Source organism: Heterocephalus glaber, unplaced genomic scaffold (assembly GCF_053883595.1).
Source record: "Heterocephalus glaber isolate CG9 unplaced genomic scaffold, H.glaber_assembly_v1.0 deba00001479, whole genome shotgun sequence".
NCBI lineage: Eukaryota > Metazoa > Chordata > Mammalia > Rodentia > Bathyergidae > Heterocephalus > Heterocephalus glaber.
This window is the reverse complement of record NW_028258316.1, coordinates 3,227,253-3,251,039: the sequence shown is the minus strand read 5'-3', so window position 1 is coordinate 3,251,039 and position 23,787 is coordinate 3,227,253. Positions and strand designations below refer to the sequence as shown.

Genomic DNA, 23,787 nt, shown 5'->3' with positions numbered 1-23,787 from the left:
GAGCTTGAGGAGAGCAGCTTCCCTAGAACCTGGCTCAGGCCAGCCATGGTTGGCTGAAGATGGGATGGGAGGGTGTGTGAGGAAGTCAGAAGTCCCTACCTGGCTTGCAGCTCAGACATGTGTTCCCACCTTGAGCACCCAACTGGTATGTCCCCTGTAGATGGGCTGGTCTGTGAGCAGGACTCTTCAGTGGTGGGAACATTGGGTGGCATTATGGGCTTTTATTTCTAGGTGGCACTCAAATATTATTCATCATGTCCCAAAAATAGCAACAGTTCATCCCCATGGTGGGTGTGGATTTGGCCATGAGGGATGTGTGGGAGGGTTGTGGTCCGTGCCAAGTATATATGGACTCTAGCCTCCAGGGACATAAAGAGTATCCTGTGAGAAGCCAGCCCAACTTCGTCCAGATACCCAGTGGACCTGCCTTAGCTGTGAGCACAGAGTCTGGAGATGAAGACCCCACAGCTGGCCATCTTGTTGCTTGGTCTGGAGGCTACACTAGAGGCCCAGGATCCCTTGTTCTTCCACCCAGAGCAGAGGAATGTGAGGCTCAGTGGGGCAGTGTGCAGGGGTAGGAGAAAGGCTGTGATCACTGGCATTAGATAACCGTGGAAGCCCTCTTTCAGGAAGTGTCTTTTAGGGCTGGGTGCAGGCCCTTTTCTCCTGGACTGGAGTGGTTGGTTTGGGGGGTTCTTTGGTTTGCCAGCAGACATGGCCCACCTAAGGAGCAGTCCAGGGTGGGGGAGCAGACTTGGGTCAGGGGTCCTGTGAAAGTGATATTCTGATCCAAAATCCAGTAAGGATTCCAGCCCTCTGGGGTAAGGACTCACCCAGGCCTGGGACCCCATCCTTGAGCAGAGTGGATCCTTAGGAGTCTGGAGGCCCTGAGTGCTTGGGTGTGATCTACTGAGCAGGGGTGGGAACATGCAGGAGCCCAGCCCTTCTCTGGAGGCTGCAGCCTGGGTGCTGAGAGAGTCTGTTTAGGCTGCAGGCCTTTGTGCCAGGTTGTGGGAGAGAAGCTGGCCTGGGTCATGCTGGGCTCATGGCTCAGCCTGCTCCAGTTCACAGGGACCTGGTATATGAAGGCTGCAGTGGCCAAGAAGACCCCGCCAGAAAGGAAGAAGCCCTGGAAAATGTCTCCCATGACAGTGACAGCCCTGGAAGATGGCAAGTGGGAGGCCAAGATCACCTTCATGTGAGTGTTGCCCAATGTGGGTCCCCTCTACTGGTTTGCTTCCTCCCTTATCTACATTTGAATGTTTGTGGCAAAAAGCCCCAGGCAGCATCTTAACACTCAGGCAGGGTTGAGGTGGGATATTTGGGGTTACTTGGTCAGTAACTATGCTCGGGTGAGCTGAGCTGGGCTCGGCCGAGTCCTGAGAGCAGCTGCCTGTGTGCCTCCTTATTTTTTTTTTTTTCAGGAAGAAGGGTCAGTGCCATGAAAAGAAAATTATGATGCAGAAAACTGAGGAACCTGGCAAATATAGTGCACGTGAGTCCTGCCCAGCTGTGCCCTGAGCCTGGCCCGAGTCGTGATAGCTCCCAGCATGGAAGGCCCTATCCCCCTGCCCTGTCCTCTCCCATCCTGAAGGACTTGTGTCCCTGACATCAGACACCAGGCCTTGTTCACAGCAGGGTCCAGCCAGGCCACACCTCCTCCACAGTGGTCCCAGCTTTTGATCCATGGGGAAACCAAGGGTTATAGATGGAGGAAACAGGGCAAGGCAGCTGCTTGGGCCTGGGGCAGAGCTCTCACCTCAAAATCCCTGGCATATTGGAAGGGGCTTCTGCCCAGTGATGGAGACCTAATGGCCTCGGCTCAGGCTGGTTGGGTCTTTTGGGAGAGCACTGAAATGTTCCACATTGTTTCTCAATGCAGTGTCTTTAATATCTTACCAAGAATGAAGACACTAAAGAGCTATTTTCTGTTCACAGTTCAGGGCAAGAAGCTCATATATGTAGAGCAGCTGCCCGTGAAGGACCACTACATCTTCTATTGTGAAGACCAGCGCTTCAGGAAAACTTTTGCCATGGGAAAGCTCATGGGTGAGGCCCTTGGACACCTGTCTCCTGACCTACAGTCTCCACTTTCAGAAGCTGGTGGAATCGGCAACAGCAACATCCTGGAACCAGGGGACTGAGAACCCGCCTGTGCGGGATTCGGGGTGCTGGTCACAGGATGCTGCCCAGACCGGATTCAAGCCCTTATCTGGGACAGGGGTTCACCAGGTGGGGACTGTCGGGGACAGGGTCAGACTTGGTACTGATAGACCTGGTTGGTCAGGAGCAGGTTCCTGCCCCTGAAACTGGCAAATGCAACTTCCTTGGATCTCTGTCATCTTCCTGGGTCAGCTTGAAGGGGGAGTGTCAGGGACACTTTGGGGAGCACAGCCTAGTGCTTCTGGGAGGTGAAGCACTTCCAGGTCGGGGACGTGATCTAGCAGGTCTGCCTGGGGGTCACTCAGGTCCTCAGGGTCCCTCAGTGCCTCAGCGTATGTCTACCCTGTAGCTCCTAATCTAGTTTTAGGTTTCCCTTTTCCTTTTGGCCTGGCCACTCTGGGGGTAAAGCCGTGGTGCTGGGCCCTGGCTGTGTCCTAGGGCTATCAGCTCCCCACAGAGCCGTGTAGCCATCTCCCCTCTGCTCACCTGACCCCTCTCCCATAGGGAGGACCCCTGAGGAAAACCCAGAGGCTCTGGAAGAATTTAAGAAATTCATGAAGCGCAAGGGACTCCCACAAGACAACATCGTCATCCCAGAGCAGAAGGGTGAGGAGCTGGCTCTGCCTGCAGCTTCTCCAATGTCATCTCTGTCCCTAGTATCCCTTCTGTGTCTTCCAAGTCTCCCCATGTCCCCTGTGTTCTCCCATCTCCCCGTGTCTCTCTGCTTCCCTCAAGTTTCTTTGTGTCCCTCCATTTTCCCCTGTCTTCTCCCAGGGACACCAGAACCCTGCTTTGGGTCTTGGTCATGAGATAGGTGAGCGCTGGGTATGATGGGGTCTGGCCCTTGTTCAGGACACCTTCTCACAGTTGGGTTTTTCTTGGTTTCTACAGAAAGCTGTGTCCCTGAGATTAACTAAGGTAAGTGACACCCTGGGAGGAAAAGCCCAGAGTCCTGGGTTCTGGAGTTTGAGGTCCAATGCTCTTGCCTCCTCCCATCTGCTCTTGGACCAGGAAGAAATGGTCACCTCAGGAATTGGCCTTGGGTGTCATTCTCAGGGCATTTATTAAGACCCTTTCTTACAAAAGTCATCGCTGCACCATCGCCCTCCCTCTCCGGGTCTCCACTCAGCTCCATTTCCTACCCTATAGGCCCACCCAGAGTCAGGGTATCCCTGAGGAGCCAGGGTTACTCTTGGAGCCCAAAGCTGCTCAGAAGCCATTGCAGGCAGCCTGGTGAAGGAAAGTCTCTGAAGGGCATTGGTCCTGACCCCTGCAAGCCTGCCTACCTCCTGCTTCCTCAGAGGGGGCCTTGACCTCGGTTTCTCTTCCCAATACAGCAGCCACCTGGATCTTTACCTCCTGGGCTCACTCTCCTCCCTGGACTAGCCCTCTTGCCTGGACATCCTTCTTAGCTGGGCCATCCCTCCTACCGCAGTCCTTCATCTACCTCCCCAACCCTGCATGACTCCAAATAAAGAGCTTCGGTTTCCTGTCTGGGATCTGTATGCATGTGGGCATTGGGTTGGGTCCTCAAGAGCTCTGTTAGGAGGAGGAGCTGCTGGGGAAGTTGGGGAGATGCTGGACCCAGAAGCTGCCAGGCCTCAAAGAGTAGGGCATTGGACAGGCATGTGGGGCCACATGAAGCGCTGGAGGTCCACCTGATGAGCTAATGCTGTGAGTGGCTTTGTGCAAGGCTGAGCTCCTGCAGGGCAGGAGCATTTGGGGAGGCCACTGGGGAGGGGACTCATTTTGAGGAGCCTGGACTCAGTGTTAAGGCTGGGGTGGCATTACCAGCCCCTCCTTCCTAAGCCTTCAAGAAAGACAGAGCTGGCCACAGGCTCCCTGCAGTCTTGTTCACTTTCTGGCCCTCCCGTGGTTTGTCCAGGGAGCAAGGTGTGTGGTGACTTTGGCCTACAGGGACTCGGGGCCAGAGTGAGGAGAGAGAGAGAGACCTTGAATCCTGGATGTTAAAGACAACCCTAGAAACCACAAATCCCAGTGAGAAACAACTGCCTGAAGCCTTAGGCAGGAAGAGGAGAAAGTGTCCATCTTTCTCTGAGGAATCATTGATCGACAGCTCGGGGACCCTCATCCCAACTTCCACCTTGACCTGCAGTCCTGTCCCATGTGGACCTGGTTCGTGGTGCAGGCTCCTGGGAGGTCCTGAATTGGACATCCTGGATGGCAGTGGCAGCTTCAGTCTACTGTGACAGTGGGCATGGTGCATCTCCTGCTTTCCAGCCCCAGAGTAAAATGAGGGAAGGCTCAGATACCTCCATGTAAAAATATGAGAAAATAGGTAAAATATTTCACTGATCTCAGGGCAGAAAATGATTTTCAAAGCATCTGTACAATGAGGGAAAGCCTCAGCTGAAAATATAGATTTTTGTAAAAAAAATAGAGATTGAAAGATAAAAATGTAAAATATGGCATAGAAATCTTCAGTGGAGACTGTAGGCTGGAGATACCCGGGTGGGGAGCCTGGCTTGGGTATTCCTGATCCAGTGTCCCTCCATGTTTATTTATCTCCCCGTAGATGGCAGCACTTCCCTCTCCACAGCCAAACCTGGTCTGCTGATCAGCCCAGTATCCTGGCCACCTGCAACGGGTGATGTGTGGACAGAGCCAGGCCAGTCCCCTCTGGACCCTGGAATCTCAACCCGAGCTGGGAGCCATGAGCATGGCCCAGGTGGACGTGAACTCACCTGGCCCCTGATCAGTCTCTGTCCTGAGCCCCTGGAGCCTCCCCAGGGCCACCCATCCAGCTCTCTCCCTTCTCACCAGCTGCCCATCCCACACCCCAGATTCCCCCTGTGCTTATGGCAGACAGAGTCTAGATTTGTGTTGCTGCATGGAGATGCCAGTTGTTCCAGGGTTGTTGAAGCTTACATTTTAACAGAATGGGTGGGTCATTTAATTATTTAACAAGGAGCCCACATGACCTTGCAGGTTGTTGGTGATCCATAAAACAAATTGCAGAATGAATGGGTATTCCCAGAATCACCCAGAGGAGACAACCATTGTCCAAGGAAGCAAAGAAAATTGCCGGTTGACTCCCTGGCTACATTCGTCTAATGCGTCCATCAGTGAATCCTGTGTTATAGAATTGATATTTAGGGGCGTGAATTTCAACCATAGAAGGTTTGGCCCATAGTGAAGTCTGCGACCTCATCCGTCGGACTACATGGCTGTCTGTGTGCCTCAGTCCTCCAACCCTCGTATGGATTGTGGGGACCTCCTTGCCTCATTCTCAGCTGCTGGTTTCTCTCTCCCAGGATATCTTCTGGCTCCTTAGTTCTCACAAAAATCCAAGAGCGATATTCAGGCAAATTCATAGGTAGTGGAAATACTACAAATCAGCTGTGTTCTGGTAATTTGGGGGACAAATTTTAATCTAAAAGCCTGGACTTGGACTGAATTCTGGTCCATGGCCCTGTTAAAAAGTTCAGAGATAGGCAATGAGGGCCTGTATCATGCTGAAACTGGGTTCAGGTATTGTGTTATGCACATGTTTCTGTGGAAAGATTCCATAAGCATCATTTTATGCTTGGAGAGTCTACAGTCTTCCAAAAGGCCGAGATGGAAACATGAAAGTTTCAGATTAATGTAGTTGACAAAGGAGAAAATAAACCCAATTGATTCAATGGAACATAAGATCTTTCTGAGGGAACTAGGAATTTTGTTTTTCTAATGCTGAAAAGTTCTTCCGTGGGAGCAAACACACATGTGTTGGTGTCATATAAGGCGGAATTGCAAATAGGACCCAGGCCAGCCCTGGCCCTGCCAGCCGTGTGGCCTGGGCCTGAGTCTCTGCCTCTTTCGACCTGGTATTTTTCCATCAGTATCTTCCATAAGGGTGACCATGAAACATAAGTTTTTGAGACAGTGAGTATCAGGGTCTCCAGTTCATATTCCTCTGTTTACAGGCTGTTCTGGAAGGAACTTTGCTTTCAGGCAGAGAAATCTCTGTTGAGAAGTTGAAGGGGACCCAGTTGTATAGCAGTAGGTATTTTAAATACTATTCCACTGTATAGAGGGACCCCATTTTGTGTACCAATACTATTGTGACTATACACTGGGGCTCTTTCTGAAATGGAGAGAAAACCTGAATCAAACCTGTAGCTGCACTCATTGTTGGTGTCTTGCTTTTAGTTGATTTTAAAAATAAATTAGAGGTGTTATACAGCTGACTATATTATATCAGTCTCTCTCCAGCTTTGCTGCAGATCTCACTTCTAATGTGCAGGTCATAATGACAACAGCTGTCTAGGTTGTTTTTTGGGACTTGAAGGGTGCTTTGGTTGAAATCACTGGTTTTTCACCCGGAACTTTGGAAGAGTCCAGTTGCCATGGCCCGAGTGGCTCAAGGGTTCATGGAGTGAGAAATGATGGTGGGAGATTAAGAAAGACAGACAAAGATAACAATAAAGCTGGGCCCAGGTGGAAACCCCTTCTCCTGATGGGATAAAGGGCTGGCTGGCTTCCGCAGCACCTTTATTTATAGAGTAGAGGTAAGGGAAGCGCTGGGGCAGGTAAAGGGGCTGGTCTGTAACCGGAGCCAGGAGAGCAGCCGAGGTCTGCAGGACCTCATGCTTGATGGTTCTCTGGAGAATGGGTGGGGAGGAAGACAGTCCTGTTCTCCCCAGGCCTTGCTCCACCGCACCCTCTGTCACCTGTTCTCCTTCCACGAGAGGAAGAGAACAAGATGTGTGTTTCTCATTTTACTCGGGGGCCTGTCTCATCCATGGGAGGAGGCAAGTTAGGCCTGGCCATAGTGATCTACAGCCTAGTGCTCCCAGCATCCAGTGGGCGAGCTTTTGATATCACGGGCCCATGAACTCCATCCCCATATCACCAATGCCAGCCGCCATTTTCTAAGCAAGACAAACAGTCATGAAAATTGAGTACGAGTGAACAGAACCGTGATGACTTTGGTTTTGCTCACCTCCGATCACCTTTCCCCTCACCATAAATCACCCTGAGACAGAAGAAGAAAGACAAGACATTCCCAAAGGGTGTTTTGCACTTTTTTATGTTTTGAAGTGCAGAGGCTCATGACCAGTGGCAGTGGTAGCCACGGGACCCCTCATGTAGGCCTTTTTGCTGTGCTGACAGCCACTGCCATGCTGGAGGATGGTGGTAGAGACAGCGTATGGGCCTGGATCAGTTTCCTGCTGCCTAGTATCCTGGATGCCTGCCACCTCCACTGCCAGATTTCTACTAGGATAAGGGGCTGTGGCAAAGGCAAGGATCTCCTGACTAAAGGCTACTGGCAGTATAGGATGGCTGCTCTGGCCACCACTACTAAGATTGTGGCCATCTCCATGTCTACCATTGCTACAGCACCTATGTCCCCCACTGCTGCTTCTGGGCTGACACAACAATCCTCACCATGTCTTGCTAAGCTGTATTAGTGACTGGCAACAACTTTCCTTGTCACTTAAAAGTTGATCGAATGCTACCACTTCTGCAGCCCCATAAAACCATGTTAAGATTTTCTTGCTTTGCCTTTTCTGACCTCTATATTGAGTTGTACAGAAGAGACCTTGGCTGAGCTGGTAGAAATAAGAGCTGTATTATGGCTGGGATCTAGATGTCCCCTCGAAGCCTCATGCAGTCATAGGTGGGGCTTTTCAGAGGTGGCTGGATCTACAGTGTGTGATTACTAAGTTAGTCCACTGATTGGTGTGGCATAGTTCTTCTGGGATCAAGAATGTGATGCTCAGATTGATTCATGGTGCAAGGGCACTAGGATGAAGGGTGTGCTACCCACCCTAAGCATGGGTAGCCTGGATAAGATATAAGAGACAGAAAGTGTCTTGTCACCGCTGGTTGCTCATTTCTTTGGCTGTCTTCTGCTCACCATGGACTGTCTGTTCTCTGCAATTCCCTTTTGCCATGTGCCACTTTGCCTTGGAGCCATCGGATTGTGGACCGAAACCTGTACAAACTGTGAGCCAAATAACCCTTTCTTCCTTTAACTTTGGATGTTGGGTATTTTGTCTCAACAACACAAAAAGTAACTAAGCCAAGCTGTTAATTATGAGAACTGTTATCGCTGACAGCTACTAGCACCGATGGAGAACTGGCCACATTATGAACTGGAAAAACTAAGAAACAAGAACTGATACCACTAAGAGAAGTTATACGTTGCCTTTTACTGATTTCTATCCACACTGAGCAAAAGAACCCTTGTCTAACTGGTAACTGTGCTTCTTCACAAAAGCAAATTTGAGATCTGGTCTCCTATCTCTTCATGCTCAGTTGTCTCATGAATAAACCTTCTTTTTCCCAAACCTCATCATTTTGGTGGTTGGTACAATGTGTGGCAGGAAAAAATGGCTTGGTTTGGTAACAATTCCACTACTTCCTGTCTTTTGAGGATCTTCCTGTGACTAGGTATTCATTTGTATTTACTTGAGGTCCTGTTTTCAATTCTTTGGGGCTACTTGAGTTTTTCTGGCTCTCCAAGCACTGTATGTGAGGTTTCTCTTCTACTTCATGTGTCTTGGGTCCCTGTGTTCATCCACGTTGTGTCTATGTGACTTCTCAGTCTCTCTCTAGCCTAGCCCAAGATCTTTGGAAATCAGTTGCTCCCCTGAGTTCTGGGGTGTCTTTGGAGCATATTTTTCTTTGTAGGCATCTGGACCCATCAGAGTTGTTGACTCCAAGCAGGTGAAACAAACCATGGATAATTTAAGCAGAAATAGAACTCCATGGGTTGATTCAATTAGTTGCCAAGTCCCAGGAGAGGAAGCAGGACCATTAGGCTTTGTGAGCATCACGAGGGGCCTGGGAAGGGCCTTGTGAATCACAGCTCCCAGTTTCACTGGTTGGGGTTGTATTTTTTCCCAGGTCTCGAAGGACACCTTGGTGTCACATGATCTTCAGAGCTAGTGATAGGTGCCGTCAATTGACTGACCCTGCCTGCACATGCTGCTGGGTGGGAGAGAGCACCTCTGGGTGGAGGAATTTGCCTGGCATGTGCCGCTTACTTGGAGGACTGGAAGAATCACTGCAGGATGACTCTCACTGCTGTGTTGTCAGCAACACTGCCCGTGAGGCTGCTCCTGGCAGTCCAGCACCAGAGCAACACAGAAAAGGACAGCACTTAGAGACTTGTCACTAGTTGACAGAGTGAGGTAGTGTCTGATGTATTGTTAACAAAGAATTGTGAGGCCAGACTGGGAAGCCTCCTTCCCATGGTTTTCTAGAAATTCATTTTCCTGTGTGTACTCATCAGAATAATGGCCCCAAAGATGCCCATATCCTGGGTCCATATCCGGGATGTAAGAGATCACCAGGTAGACAGAAATTAAGGTTGCAGATGGAATTCAGGCTGCTCTGGGATCCCCCCAGGGTGAGAGATTGTCTTGCATGGTCCAGGTGGGTCCAGAGGAGTTGTGAGTTCTTAGAAATATGACAGGAAGGCACAAGGTCTGTGGCACACCAGACGTGGCTGCAATGCAGACTCAGGTGGGTACGAGATGAGTAGGACCTAGCTGGACACTGCAGATACGGTGATAGAAGGGCCCAGCCAAGGAAGGTCTCAGCCTCAGGAAGTTGGAAGACGTAATACAATGGATGCCACCTGAAAGCCCCCAGAGGGAGCTAGCAGTGTGTTTGGAAGAGGGACACAGGCCTCTTTAAGTCCGCTCTGCTGCACTGACACCCCTATTCTGTGGCACAGGTTTAAATAAAGCCTCCCTTGTGTAGCCCTACAGTCTGCTTGATTTATTGCTCAAATATGTGGCTTCAGAAGGTCCTGTGAATCTACGCCTGAACAGTGTGGACAGAGCGTTAAACACTAAAGGGCTGTGAGCCCTGCAGTGGGCCAGAGAGCAGCAGCCTGCTGTGATCAGTGGCAGAGAGCAACAGTGGAAGGTGTACTGAGTCTCCAGCCTGAGATCTACTGTTTCAGAATCGCACAATATGTGGTCTTTTCTTAGCCTAATGTTTCATGGCTTATTCATGTAGCATTGTCACAACTTCATGCCTTTTTATGACCAAATAACATTCCATTGTATGGGCAATGCCATACACATTTTGTTTATGCGCTCATTTATTGATGGCATGTATGTTGTTTCTACATTTGGGATATTACAACGTGGGTATGAACGTAAGTGTAAAAGTTTTCATGTGAACAAATCTTTATTTTTCTTGGATACATACTTGGAATTCTAATTGCTGAGACATATGTTAATTTTTATCTGTTGGATAAACTGCTGCACTCTTTTTTGTTGTTGTTGAGCTGCAACATTTTATATTCCTACCAGTAGTATATCTGGGTTCTGATTTCTACATATCTCGATAGTCTCTTGTTTTTATATGACTTTTGGTTCTAGTCATTATAGTGTGTGCTAAGTGATATTTCATGAAACCTTGATTTGTGTTCCCTAAATACAAATGATAGTGAAGAATCTTCATATATATGTATATGTATATATATATATATATAACTTTATATATTTTCTGAAGAAGTGTCTACTCAAGTCATTGTGCATTTATAATTAGGCTTTAAAAATTAGTGAGTTATAAGATTATTTCATATATTCTTGACATATCCTTATCACATATGCAATTTCTAGATATTTTCTCACATTACGTGTCTTGTCATTTCCTTTGCTTGACAGAGCTCTTTACTGTGCAAAATTTTGAATTTTGATAAAGTCAGATTTATGTAGTTTTCCTGTGGTTGCTTGCTTTTTGGGTGTCATGCATGAGAGTGCATTGTCTAAGCCAAGTTCATTACCATTTACACATCCTCTAAGAATCTTACAGTTTTAACTCCCACATTTAGATCTGGTCCATTTTGTGAAAAGTTTTGCCCACGGGCCATGCAAAACATCGTTCTTTTGCAGGTGAATGTCAGGTGTCCCAGATCCACCTGTTGAAAAGTCTGTTCTTTCCCCCACTGAATTCTTTCCCGGCCACTAATTTTTTTTTTTTTTTTGGTACCGGAGATCGAACTCCAGTCTTTGCACTTATGTAGCAGGCAGTGAAACCACTGAGCTAAATCCCCTGCCTGCGGCCACTAATTCTTGTCTCTGTTGCTAGATGCTGTTTTCCTTAGGTGTTTTTGGAATCACTCTTGACCTAAGGTTGTCTTCTTTGGCAGGTAGGACTCTCACCTCTGCCACGTGGCCTGGAGGTTTTCGGGCTGATTATGGGACCCTCCGCTTGCTTCTGGAGCTTTTCCTGCACATAACCCTCCTGTGCCTGGGTCTTTGTCACATAGGCTGCTCATCATTGCCACTCGTAAGTTCCAGCTTGGTTTTATCCCCTCAGCAAGGTGCCAACTCCCGGGGAGTCGCCTGTCTGCCAAGATGTTGAAATTCCCTGCAGGAGTAGAGTTGTCGTGGCAATTGGTAATGTCACTTGCTCTTCTTGTTCAGGGATTGCAGACTGCACCCTGTGTGTGGCAGTGCAAAAACAATCCCCAGGTTCTGACCCATTTCCTATGTTTTTGTGGTGGGTCTGTCAATCTCCACCCTGTCACTCTGTGACACCCAGATAGATGTCATCACACTATCATTCTGGCCTGGAATTTCTAACTGGCTTCCATGTTTCTTTATTTGCTCCCCAGTCTGTCCTTGGTGTAGCCAATGACATGGCCATTTGAAATATAAGCCATGCCTGGACTCTGCCGAAGCCCTCCAGGGTCTCCCCACTTCACTCAGAGGAAAGGCTAAAGTCCTCATGATGTCAACAGTGTACCCTAATCTCTCCTGCCTTCCTTATGACCTGGTCTTTGTCCATATCATCTGCTTGGCTACTCTGCCCTCCACTCTTTCTTCCGCACCTGCCAAACACACTGCCCCACTCCAAGCCACCACTGGATGTTCCTCCTACCTGAATTTCTGTCCCACCTCATGTATTCATGGATCACTTCCTCTACTATTTCAATTGTGTGTTCAAATATCTTGCTGAGGCTGATTGGTAGCATTCTACTTAAAACACAAACACCCACTTGCCCCCATAATCACTGCCCAACTTGTTCCATTTTATTTTCCCGATAGCACTTATGACCTTTTAAAATGATCTGTAATTATATGAATCAGCAATCCACCAGGAGACCAACACATACAATACATTGAACAGTGATTGTTTATGTAATGAACAATTAACAATAAAAGCATAAAGAGAACTATTAAAGAATGGATCAGGGTTTCAGGAGAGCAAATAAGGAAGAAGTAAATCGGAGTGGGACTCTGGTCCACAGGGTCAGTTCAGACCTGACAGTTTCAGCTCAGTAATGGGGGACCTTTTCTGGGTTGCTCAACCCATAGATGGTCATGGTCAGGGCAGAAGCAAGCAGGAAAGGAAAGGCAGCTGACCAGGCAAGCAGAAAGCATCTCTACTCTCCCAGGAGCAGAAGGGCTGGAGCTGGAAAGCCTCCAAGATTCAATGGAACCCCCTTGTGGTGCCACTGAGGCTCAGTTGGGAGACTTCCATGGGGCCTACTGAGTTCAGTGTGAGTGAGTGCCCCAGATATCCCCTACAGTCAGGTGCAAAAGAGAAAAAAGCCTACATGGTCCAATTTCATAATTGCTGAGCTGGCAGTGGGGGTGTATCTGGAACTAGAGACAAGTTATTGATCACTGGCACAAGAATTCACTCATGTGTTATATTTTTCCCACACCTCTAGGATACGCACACCAGGAGAACTGTACATTTGGTTTGTTTTCTTCTCTGATGCATTCCTTATGCCTAGAGAGTGTTTGGCCTAGAGAAAGTGTGCAAAAACCATTGAACCCATGAGTGAATTGGTTTTATTCCTTCAAATCCCCACATACTATATTATCTCATGGAAACAGGAACTTTTGTTAATCCGTTGTTATTTTGATGACTACTGGAGGTATTCCAAGATCTGTAAGGAAAGCAAAGATATCGTTGGACACATCTACTTGTGCATGAGAGACTGTCTTGTTGGAATGGCCCTTCTGAGTGGAGCTGCTGAGTCAGGGCCCACATGTGTTTTTAAATATATATTTAAGCTCATGGCAGTTTTAAGTGAAGACTTTTATTTTAAAATAACTGTAGATTATCGTGCATTTATAAGAAATAATGGAGAGAGAACACATATATTCTTTGCTCTGCCACAATAATACCTTTTGAAATCATAGGACAACATCACAATGACACTGATGTGACCAAGATACAAGACACTAGTGTGGATTCCTCTTGTGCCTTTCAGAGCCATGCTTGCTTCCCTCCCATCACCCTGAAACCCAAGGCATCTACCAGTATGCCCGCCATTAATCCATGAATGTAATGTCTATGCATTTATCTAGAACCTTTATTTTATCACTGTATAACTTTCAGTGTACAGCTCTGTACATGGCTATTAGAGTCACAACTAGTTATCTAATTTGATATTTTAGTGATTGTGGGTGATTTTTTTAAATTTTTGTGTTCATTTTCAGAATGTAGGCACATAATTTTTCATATTTAGTTTGCATCCTGTGAACTCGATGAACTGATTACTAGTTCTGTTTTTTTTTAGATTCCTTGGAATTTCCCACACCCGCAAATAGAGAAAACTGTATTTCTTCTTTAGTCATGTATATGTCTTTTATTCCATTTTGTAACAGTTAATGCACATGCTAGAACTTTCTGAACTATGTTAAATACAAGCTGTGAGAGCTGACATCCTTGCCTTGATCCTGACATTACAGAGAGAGCATTTGGTCAGCACTAGTAGTAATGAAGTTAGCTTTAGAAATTTTTCTGTAGCTCTTCTTTAACAACACAGGAGAGTTTCCTCTATTGTTCTTTTCTTTAGAATTGTTATCTTTCCTGGTACTGATTTCTAGTTTAACTCTATGATGTCAGAGAATGCTTTCTATATGATTAGAATTCTTTTAAATGTGTTTGCATTCACTTTGTGATCCAAGATATGGGGTATCTCATATCTTGGTATACATTCTGCAAGCGTTTCAAAGGATTGCATGTAGTGCTATGGTTGGGCAACGTGTTCTACAAATGTCAATTAGATTGTGAAGACTGATGAGGTGGCTGAATTCTTCAATATTCCTGTGAATTTTCTGTCTGACTGTTTCCACACATTGCAGGGGGCAGGTTATTGATCTCTCCAACCATAACGGTGGATGGATCTATTCCTCCTTTGAGTCCCATGAGTCTTGTTTCACATATTGTTTACCTCTTGTTTGGTGGTGCATGCACATTTAGAACTGCTATCCTAGTTTTTTGGAATGACACACTTGTCAATATTCTCTCTCTCTCTGTGTTAATTTTTCTTTCTTATGAATCCTCTAATATCTGATATTAAAATACTTTTGGTTTCTTTTACTTAATGTTTGAATATTGTATACCTTTTAAAAAAATCTTACTTTTAATTTCTCTTTGTGATTATATTTGAAGTAAATTTCTTATAGAGATCAGATAGTTCTATCATAAGTTTTAATCCTGTAAATCATAGCCTTCTAATTGATATATTTAGACCATTTACATTTACTGTATTATTGATACAGTAGGGCATGTTTTAGTTTTCTAGGGCTGCAACAACAAAGTACCAAAGACTGGTTTGCTTACAAACTTATTCTCCAAAGTTGTGAAGGCCAGAATTCTTTAATCAAGAGCAATATGTGTAGGATATTGAGAAGGTTACCATGGTGGGAAACTGTGACTCCGTTCTCCAGTAGATCTTCTGAGGAAGAGAGTGGACCCATGTCAGATTGTCTCACTCTGTAGGAAGAGCGCAGACTACTTGTCTCTCCTATTCTCTGGATATGCTAATTCTTCTACACCTGTGGGTTGACCAGTGTGTCCGAGGAAGCACAGAGGAGATTCAGACCAGAAACTGAGGCAGCCGCAGGTGGGCTGAGAGGGTTGATCATCAACGCCTTCAGCCACATCTTCCTCCTGGATGGCAACGACCTGTCTCGCTGTAAGGAGCGCTCATTTTGTAACTGAGTCACTAAAGTAATTCAAATACATGGTTAGTGGGAAAATTACCTTCCTCCACCATCTGGTTGTTTCTCCAGCACTCTTCGTATTTATCTTAAGCCTCCTTCTGTCCATTGTAGGCGGTTCAGTCTCGGCCACCACAGGCTCTATCCTGGTGCTTTTTGTCCTGTCATCAAAACCTTCCTTTCCCCAAATGTTGAGTGAAGCTGGACATTGTCTACTTCTATGGTAGCTACCATCAGTTGAGCTTAACCAGTATCCAAGGAGAACCCAGTTGGAGAACTCCTGGGAAGAGCGCCCACGGGACTAAGCACAGGGTTCCTGGTGGCAGCCTATCCTGTCCATACCCTGTACATGCTTTTCCCCGTCTTATTCAAGGATGGATTATGTGCACCAGTGTCATGAGGTCCTTACATCGAAGATTCACACACAGTGAGTGAAATACCAGGCTCTTGGGCATGAGCAGTAAGAACAGGCCAGAGTCCCACATGGAAACTCCAGCCTGCTCACTAACCCCTGGTCCTGTGAAGAGCAAAGGTCCCACCCTTCCACACCCAGGGATGCCACGCTTCCTGCTAGGCAGCATCTTTCATTTGGGACCAAGTACTGGATCATGCCAGCACCTCCAGGACACCCCATGGTTCACACAAGTGCTTATTTAGCTAGGATCTGGGCTGTGCAATTTTGGCCCAAAGATGCCATCGTGGGCCCAGCACCTGCCTCCAGAGCCTGGGTCAGGGGGTCAGGGTGTCAGGGCAGGTGACTCAGGCCAGGGATCTGCAGAGTTGGGAGGGGTGGGCAGGCAGGGATCTAAGGTCAGAAGAGCCAGAGCCCAGAGGACCTCAGTGGAGAGCTCTGTAGACAGAGATCTGCTCAGTTGGATCGCTCCTCCTCTGGTCCACTCACAGTTCGGTGTTAATGACAAATGCTCCCCTGACTTTGATGCCATGAGGTCTCCTTCTGCCTCTCAGGCCTATTTATCCAAAGAGAAGATTTAAGGCTACTGTGGCACTCATGGGCGATCTCAGGAGGGGAAAGCCTTGGGAAGTTGGTGGCTCTAGCAGAATGAAGTTGAAGGACTTGAACAAGTGTCAGAACACGGCTGGCTGTGATGATGCCTAGCTCTGAATCCCACTCCAAGTAGGAAGATGAAGACGAAGCCAACATCCACAGAGCCTTGTTCACGCCAAGGGAAGCTACACACACCCCGTGTCCTCTCAGCAGGTCCTAAAATGCCTAAAGCGACAGAAGTCTTACTTTCCCTTGTTGGAGACGAATCCTCCGAGGCTCAAAGAGGTTAGCGAACTTGGTTTATCTTTCACAGACAAGTATTCATGAGCCTCAACATGTGACTAGAGCTCTTTATGCAGCCACAAAAAATTGTGAACATAGGAGTCAAATTCCTACTCTAACAGAACTTAAATTGTAGCACAGGAGATGAGAGATGGGCACAGGCATGAAAAAGAAAAAAACCCAATGGAGCAATACATCCCAGAGTAGAAAGTGCTCTAAAGCAGGCACAGCTGGCATGGGGTACAGGATGAAGTGGCCTGCTCCCCTGAGTGGCCTGGGGGACAGCTCTGAGGAGGTGATGCTTTAAATGTCCCTGAGCCATAGGAGAGTGCCCCACCCCAGCACACTGTGTGATGGGTCACTGCAGGGAGAGAGGGAGGGAGCCCAGGGGTGGGAGAGCTTGGCTCCGGGGAGCCAGCAGGACTTCTGTTTAGGTTAGTCTTTTCCTTGGCAGAAACCAGCTCCCTAGAGCTTGGGCCTGGCCAGCATTGGGTGGTTTGCGGGTGGGGTGGGAGGGAGTGTGAGGAAGCCAGCACCCTCCCTCCCTGGCTTGCGTGCAGACACCTGCTCCCTTTCCACGCATCCCCCCATAATCCTCTCCAGGTGGGCTCTCCGATGAATAGAACCCCTGTTGGTGCAAACACTGGAGAGCATTGTGAGCCTTTTGTATCTAGGTCTTAGCAAATTGTTATTCATCAGATACCAACAATAACAACAGCCACTTCAGGATGGATGTGGACTTGGCTGTTAGGGAGGGGCAGGAGGTGTGTGATCAGTGCCAAGTGTGCACCAGCCTCTGGCCACAGTGGACAGGAAGGGCATCTTGTGATGTGGTGACACAGGCTGGTTCAGGTTCCCTGGTGACCTGTCTCAGCCGTGGGCACAGTGCTGGGGTGAAGACCCTGCTCCTGCCTGCTGTGGCAGCTGGGCTGGCAGCTACCCTGGAGGCCCAGATCCATCGTTCATGCTTACAGAGCGACAGAACGTAGGCTGACTTGGGGCAGTAGGCAGGGGCAGGAGGGGGCCATGGCCACGGGCTGCAAGCAGGAGCTGAGAGCCTGCTCTGGAAGGTACCATTTAAGACTGGGTTCATACCCTGCCTGTGCCCACGGTGGTCAGAGATCAAGGCCTTCTGTTGTTCTGCCAGCAGAAAAAGGCTCTCCTGGGAGACAAGGATGCGGCAGGGGGAAGGCGCAGGCCCAGGATACTGCTGAAGTAACACCCGGAGCAAGAGGCTTCCCAGGACTGAGACATCAGGAGTGAAGGTTCTTCTGGTGCTGGAGCCGGTCCTGCAAGAGAACAGATCTGTGCAAGGTGACACCCTCTGCCTCCATGGGGGCTAGTGGGCCTGACAGTTGAGCTCGCCATACTGAGCACAGGGGTAGGGTGTGCAGGAGCCCAGCCGGTCTCTGGGAGAGTCTGCTTAGGCTGTAGGCCAGTGTGGGTCAGTCGGGACCATCTGGGCCGTGTTGTGTTGGGCTCAGGGCCTGGTCTGATACAGATCACAGGGACCTGAAGCATTGAGGCCGTGGCAGATCATAAGACCTTGCCAGAGGGGAGGAGGCCAGGAAGATACCGCTCGTGATGGTGATAGGCCTAGAAAAGGTGGGAACTTGGAGGCCAAGATGAGTTTCTTGTGAGTGTGGCCTCTGTCTCCTCACTCGACTGGCTCTTCCCCTTGTCCTTGTGTTTTGGGTGCTGGTGACAAATGGCCTCCTGACTGTGCGAGACCACAGTGCCCAGCAGCATCCTATCCACAGGGGACATGTGGATGGGGATCTGTGGGGCCGAGGGCGATGCTCCAGGTGAGCTGAGCAGGGCTCAGGTGAATACTGAGAGCATCTGCCCATGTGCTTCCTGTTTTCCGGGATACAGGACGTGGCAGACGCCTCTGCCCAGTATTACCAGGCGACAGTGGCACAAGCTTGTTGCCCCTCCATAATTCAGCCGTGTTCACTTCCAGCCAAGGTCAACTGGTTCCAGCTAAATTCTTCCCCTCTGAATTAGCCATTTGTTCTTAGCAAAGATATGCTAGTGCCTCCTGCTTGATCCTTGTTATCAGCTGGTGTCCCAAGGCCCTCCCAGCTCCCCTCCTTGCCCTGCTTGTAAAGAATAAACATTGCATGGTCCTTGAAGTCCTTTGCCTCTGCTGCCCAGAGAAGTTTGGATTGACCCAAGACTCAGTTTCTCACAAGTCTCTGTCTCTGTGTCTTCATTCCCTCTTTCCTATCTCGCACACATTGTATTAGCTCCCAGGAGATCGAGACCCACTGCCAGAGTTCTGGACAGCGTCTCATGTAATAGGGCCCAGCTTATGAGGAGAAAATTCTGATGCAGAAAACCAAGGAGCTTGGCAAGGTAGCACTGGTGAATTCCCCCTGGCTGTGCCACAGCTGGGCCTGTGGGAGACCATTCCAAGGTATGGACCTCTACCTGTGGACCCCTACCCTGTTCCATTCCAGGGGCAGGCGGCCAGTTTCCTTTCCAGATGTATTGCTTAGCTTCTCAGCACTATGAGTAAATATCTGACAAGCACACCTTATAGGATAAAAGGTCTATTGTGGTTAGACATTTCAGTTTTCAGTTTATGGTCCTCTGGCTCCAAGGCTCCAGTGCAGGAAAACTGCTCAACTCATAGTATCCTGGAAGAAGCAGAGAGCGGGGGAAGGCAAGTGGGGAAGCTAGAGAGGAAGTGGCCTGGACTAGACATATTCTCCAACGTTACATCCCCGTGACCCACCCAGAAGTGATTTACTAATCTCCTAGGAGTCTCTCCAGCCAATCAAGTTGACCTCAAGATTAATCACATCGAGGTCCTCTTGCCTGCACATAGTCTCCTGGGACCTTGGGTTTGCCCACAGCACAGACTGACCAGGTCAGGCCTTCTTGGGAAACTGAGGGCTACGGGTCCTATAGAGAGGGCAGGGAGTTGTCCAGGGTTGGGCCCAAACTCATTGTACCCGGCCTCCATTATCTGGGGCTGAAACCACCACCAGGAGTAGCTCAGGCCGACTGAGTCTCCTGGGTGACCACTGAGATGTTTCACACTGTTACTTAATGTGGTCGTAAAGAGTTTCTCTAGCAATGAAGACACTACAGGGCTGTTTTTTTCTGTTCATGCACAGTTCGGGGTGAGATGCTCTTGTATGCAGTGGACCTGCCAGTGCAGGGCCACTATGTCTTTTACAGTGAACACTGCTTCTTGGGATGATGTCCAACAAGGAAAAGCTTATAGGTGAGGACATCCTCAGAGACACCTGTCTCCTGTCCCATCATCTCTACTTGGAGAAGCCAGAGGAATGGGCAACAGCCATTATCCCAGCAGCAGAGGACTAAGAAGCACCCTGGCCTGGCTTCCGGATGCCCGAGCAGCATTCATGCTCTAAAGAGATGGCAGTGGGGCGTTGGCTGTAGGGACTTCAGCGATCTGGTCCCTCAGGAGGGGGCTGCAGTCACACAGGTGCCAAGTGCCCCTTCCTGGGATCTCAGGCTTCAGGACAGGTCAGCCTGAAGAGGGTGTTCTGATAGATGCCTTCATGTGCAGGACCCCTCCAGAGTCAGGGGAGGGCCTCATGCCCTGGGATACGGGGCTTTTTCAGGTCAGAAGTATGACCCTTCAGGCCCTTTTTATTGGTATATGTTTGCAGTACATAATATTTACATTTATATGGGCTACTGGTATATGTATGCCATATCCTGATCATCTTCCATCCCCTTCCTCCCTGATCCCATTTCCTTACCCTGATCCCATTTCCCATATCCCAAAACTCTGTCTTTATTTTATTCTCTAATTTATTTATATTTTGGGTTTCTCATATAAGTGGGGGGAGGCTAGTCATTGACCTCCTCAGAAGAGAAACCAGGTAACATTTCACTTTCTGTGTCTATTTTAATTCATGTAACATGGTCTAAGATCCATCCATTTTTCTGCAAGTGACATGAATCCATTCTTCTTTATGGCTAAATAAAATTTGATTGTGTATATGCTCCACATTTTCTTGTCCATTCATTTATTAATGGACATCTAGGTTGTACCCAGAGCTTAGCTTTTGTGAATTGTGCTGTATAAACACAAGCATGCATGTATCTCTATAATACGATGCCTTTAACTTTTTCTGGACTACTGTAACCAAGAGAGGTATAGCTGGGTCAGATGGAATTTCTATATTTTAGCTTTCTGAGGAATTTTTCTGCTAATTTCCATAGAGTTTACGCTAGTTTAAGAATGTAGAAATGTTTCTTTTCTCTCATGTGCTTGCCAGCCTATTGTGTGTGTGTGTGTGTGTTCTTGATGATAGCCATTATGACTAGAATTAGGTGAGATATCAGTTGCTTTGATTTGCATTTACCAAGTGACTAAAGATGGTGAATATTGTTTTGTTTGTTTGTTTTTGTTTTTTCTGGTACCAGGAATCTGTTTTTTTTTTTTTTTTTTGGTACCGAGGATAAAGTAGTTTTTTTTTTTTAGGTACTGGGGATCGAACTCAGGTCCTTGTGCTTTTGAGGCAAGCGGCAGAACCACTGAGCTAAATCCCCGGCCCTTTTTTTTGGTACCAGGGATCGAACTTGGGACCTTGGGCTTGCAAAGCAGGTGGTGGAACCACTGAACTAAATCCCTGGCCCTGTGAACATTTTTTTCCATGTACTTATTGGCCATTTGAACTTCTCAGTTAACTTACCCATTTTTTGATTAGATTATTTGTTTTGGGGGACATGAGCAATTTTAAACAAAAATAGCACAGTCAGAGGCATCACAATTCCTCATTTTGAGTTATTCTATAATGCTGTAGTAGTAAAACAGCATGGTACTGGCACACAAATAGACTCATAGACCAACAGACTAGAACAACCCCATGGATGTTCAGCCATCTGAGTTTTCATAAAAGGGCTAAAAATATATACTGAATAAAAGAAGACCCCTTTGATAGTGTTGGAAAAACTGGTTATATCCATGCAGAAAAATGAAGTTAGACCCATATTTCTCACACAATACTAAAATCAGATCAAAGCAGATCAAATATCTAGATTTGAAAACAGGAACATGAAAACGGTTGGATGATAAAAAGGGGAAACACTGGAAGCCACAGGAACAGGCAAGGACTTCCTGAGCAGGGCTCCAACAGCAAATAATACCAAGAGCCAACCAATGGGGCTACAGCACACGAAAAGTCTTCTGTACAGCAAAGGAAACAATCAGTGGAGTAAAGATACAACCTACAGAATGGGAAAAATTTGCCAGCTCCTCTTCTGATAAAGGACTAATATCTAGAATATATAAAGAACTCAAAAAGAAAAAAAAAACCCTAAATCCTCAAACACAAATGACCTGCAGGCCTTCTTGAAACCCACCCAGGTGCCCGAGGTTTGGTTCATCTCTGCCTCAGAGATCTTACTCCACTCTTAGGTCCCCTCTTCCCGTGCCCTCCGTCACTGTAGGATGACGCCCTAGTGCGGAGTGGTGGCCATGTCCTTGGGTCACCAGCGCCCAGCAGAGTGGTTCAACTGCCCCCCTTTGCTCACCTGACCCCTCTCCCGCAGGAAGGAGTGCTGAGGAAAAGCTTCAGGCTCTGGAAGAATGTAAGTACAAGTGACGGCTGCAGGAGGTCGTCTTCATACCCAAGCAGAGGAGCGAGCAGACAGCTCTTCCTGCCTCCCCTCCAGTGTCACCTTGTGTCCCCAGTGTTCCCTCTCTGTCTTCCATCTTCGATGTTGCCTTTGTGTCTGTCTGTGTCCCTTGCATGTCTTTTTGTTCCTCGTGTCCTAGTTTTCCCTCACAGGGACACCAGTGCCCTGCGGTAGGTCTTGGTCATGGGGATCTGAGCTAGGTGTGTGATGGTGTCTGGGCCCTTGCCCACGGCACCTTCTCTCCACCAGGTTTTTCTTGTGTTTTACTGAAAGCTGAGTCCCCGAGCATGGCTCTAGGGTAAGTGGCCCCTGGGAGGATGTAGGTAAATCACAGATTTCTGGGTTCCTGGAGCTTGGTGGTCCACTCTCTCACCCTCCTCCCATCCACTCAGGCAGGAGAGACCCTGCCTGGGCTGGGCTGGAGGCGTCACCTCAGGAGTTGGCCTTGAGTGTAATTCCTGGGGTATTTGGAAACTCCTTTTCTTTACCAGGATCAGCTCAGCAACATGGTCCTCCCTGCTTCCTGGTCTCCACTTGGTCCAATCTTCCACTTCTACCGAAGATGCTCAAAAACCTGACTTACGATTTACTCCTCTTAGACAGTCAAATGTTTAAAAGCTGTTTTTCCAAAAAGCAGGGAGTCTTAACTAAGGCCTAGAGACACACATAGGTGACCAAAAGCAGAACAAAGCATGGTCTTCATTTTGTATCTTTCCCTTTATTACCTTAGAACTTTGTGTTGGATTCTTGTTCAGCTCTGCATACAGGCATGTAAATCACTTAGGGACTGTCTGTCTAAAACCTGGCTGCACAAGGTTGAATAGCCCCAAATCTACATAACCCATCTCATCCCCCTGTAAACCTATAACCCCAGGCATCTCACAGAGAATGGATTAAGCAATAAGGACCGCCCCCAGAGCCATCTTGCAAAATCAGAGCTGAGATAATGATCAACCAGACCCTGTTCCACTTTCGTCCCTCTATAAAAAAACAAAAAACTGGCCTCACTCTTTTGTTAATGGATGGGCCAGTCTGATCCTCTGCATCAGAGGTGTTATGACCTAAATCCAAAGTGTCTCCCAAAAGTCCCCTGTGTTCAGAGGTGGGGCTTTGGTTACTGATTGGATCATGGGGTGCCATACTCCTCAGTGGGTTGATCCATGATGGGTTCATAGCTGAATGTGCTGTTGGGAGGTGGGGCTGCTTAGAGGAGGTGGGTCACCAGGGCATGACCTGGAGAGGTATATTCTTGTCCTTGGTTCCTCCCTCCTCTCTTTGGCTCTTCCTGCTCTTTGCTTCCTTGCTGCCATGGCTTGAGCAGCTGTCCCCCACCAGGCCCTTCCACCATGCCATTTCTGCCTTGGAGCCAGCCAACCATGGGCTGAACCCTCTGGAAACGTGAGCCAAATAAAACTCTCTCACTTTAATTTGTGGGTGTCAGGTATTTTGTCCCAGTGATAAGAAAATGACTAATACAAGAGTTGTGCTCCATTCAGCTCCTCAAACTGAAATTCCTTCCCATTTTCTCCTACATCTAATTATGCCTAATAAATCTGCCTGTGCCTGTCACGGAAATCTTGAGAGGCTTTTCTATGCTGACAGTCAAGAACCTGCCTGGGCCAAGTTGGGGTCCCCATGTCCTCATTAGTGGGGCCTCCTTGGATCCTGTCTGATGACATCCGTGGGTGAGCCAGCTTGGTGGTAAACTGAGGCACCTACTTCGGTAAGTTCAGCAGAATGCTCCTATTCTCTTTTACATCTTTGTCCTTGATTGAA

The 23,787-nt window shown here is 47.9% G+C and overlaps 1 protein-coding gene across 1 annotated transcript; it reads left to right on the top strand.

Moving 5' to 3' along the window:
- Nucleotides 1–308: 308 nt before the first annotated feature.
- On the top strand, nucleotides 309–21,977 carry LOC101726151 (odorant-binding protein 2b). The gene is made up of 6 exons (XM_087183378.1): nucleotides 309–574; nucleotides 1,018–1,198; nucleotides 1,425–1,495; nucleotides 1,939–2,049; nucleotides 2,668–2,769; nucleotides 21,925–21,977. Exons 1-6 carry the CDS (start codon nucleotides 454–456, stop codon nucleotides 21,975–21,977), a joined length of 639 nt encoding a protein of 212 aa, XP_087039504.1. The 5' UTR covers nucleotides 309–453.
- The last annotated feature ends 1,810 nt before the right edge of the window (nucleotides 21,978–23,787 follow it).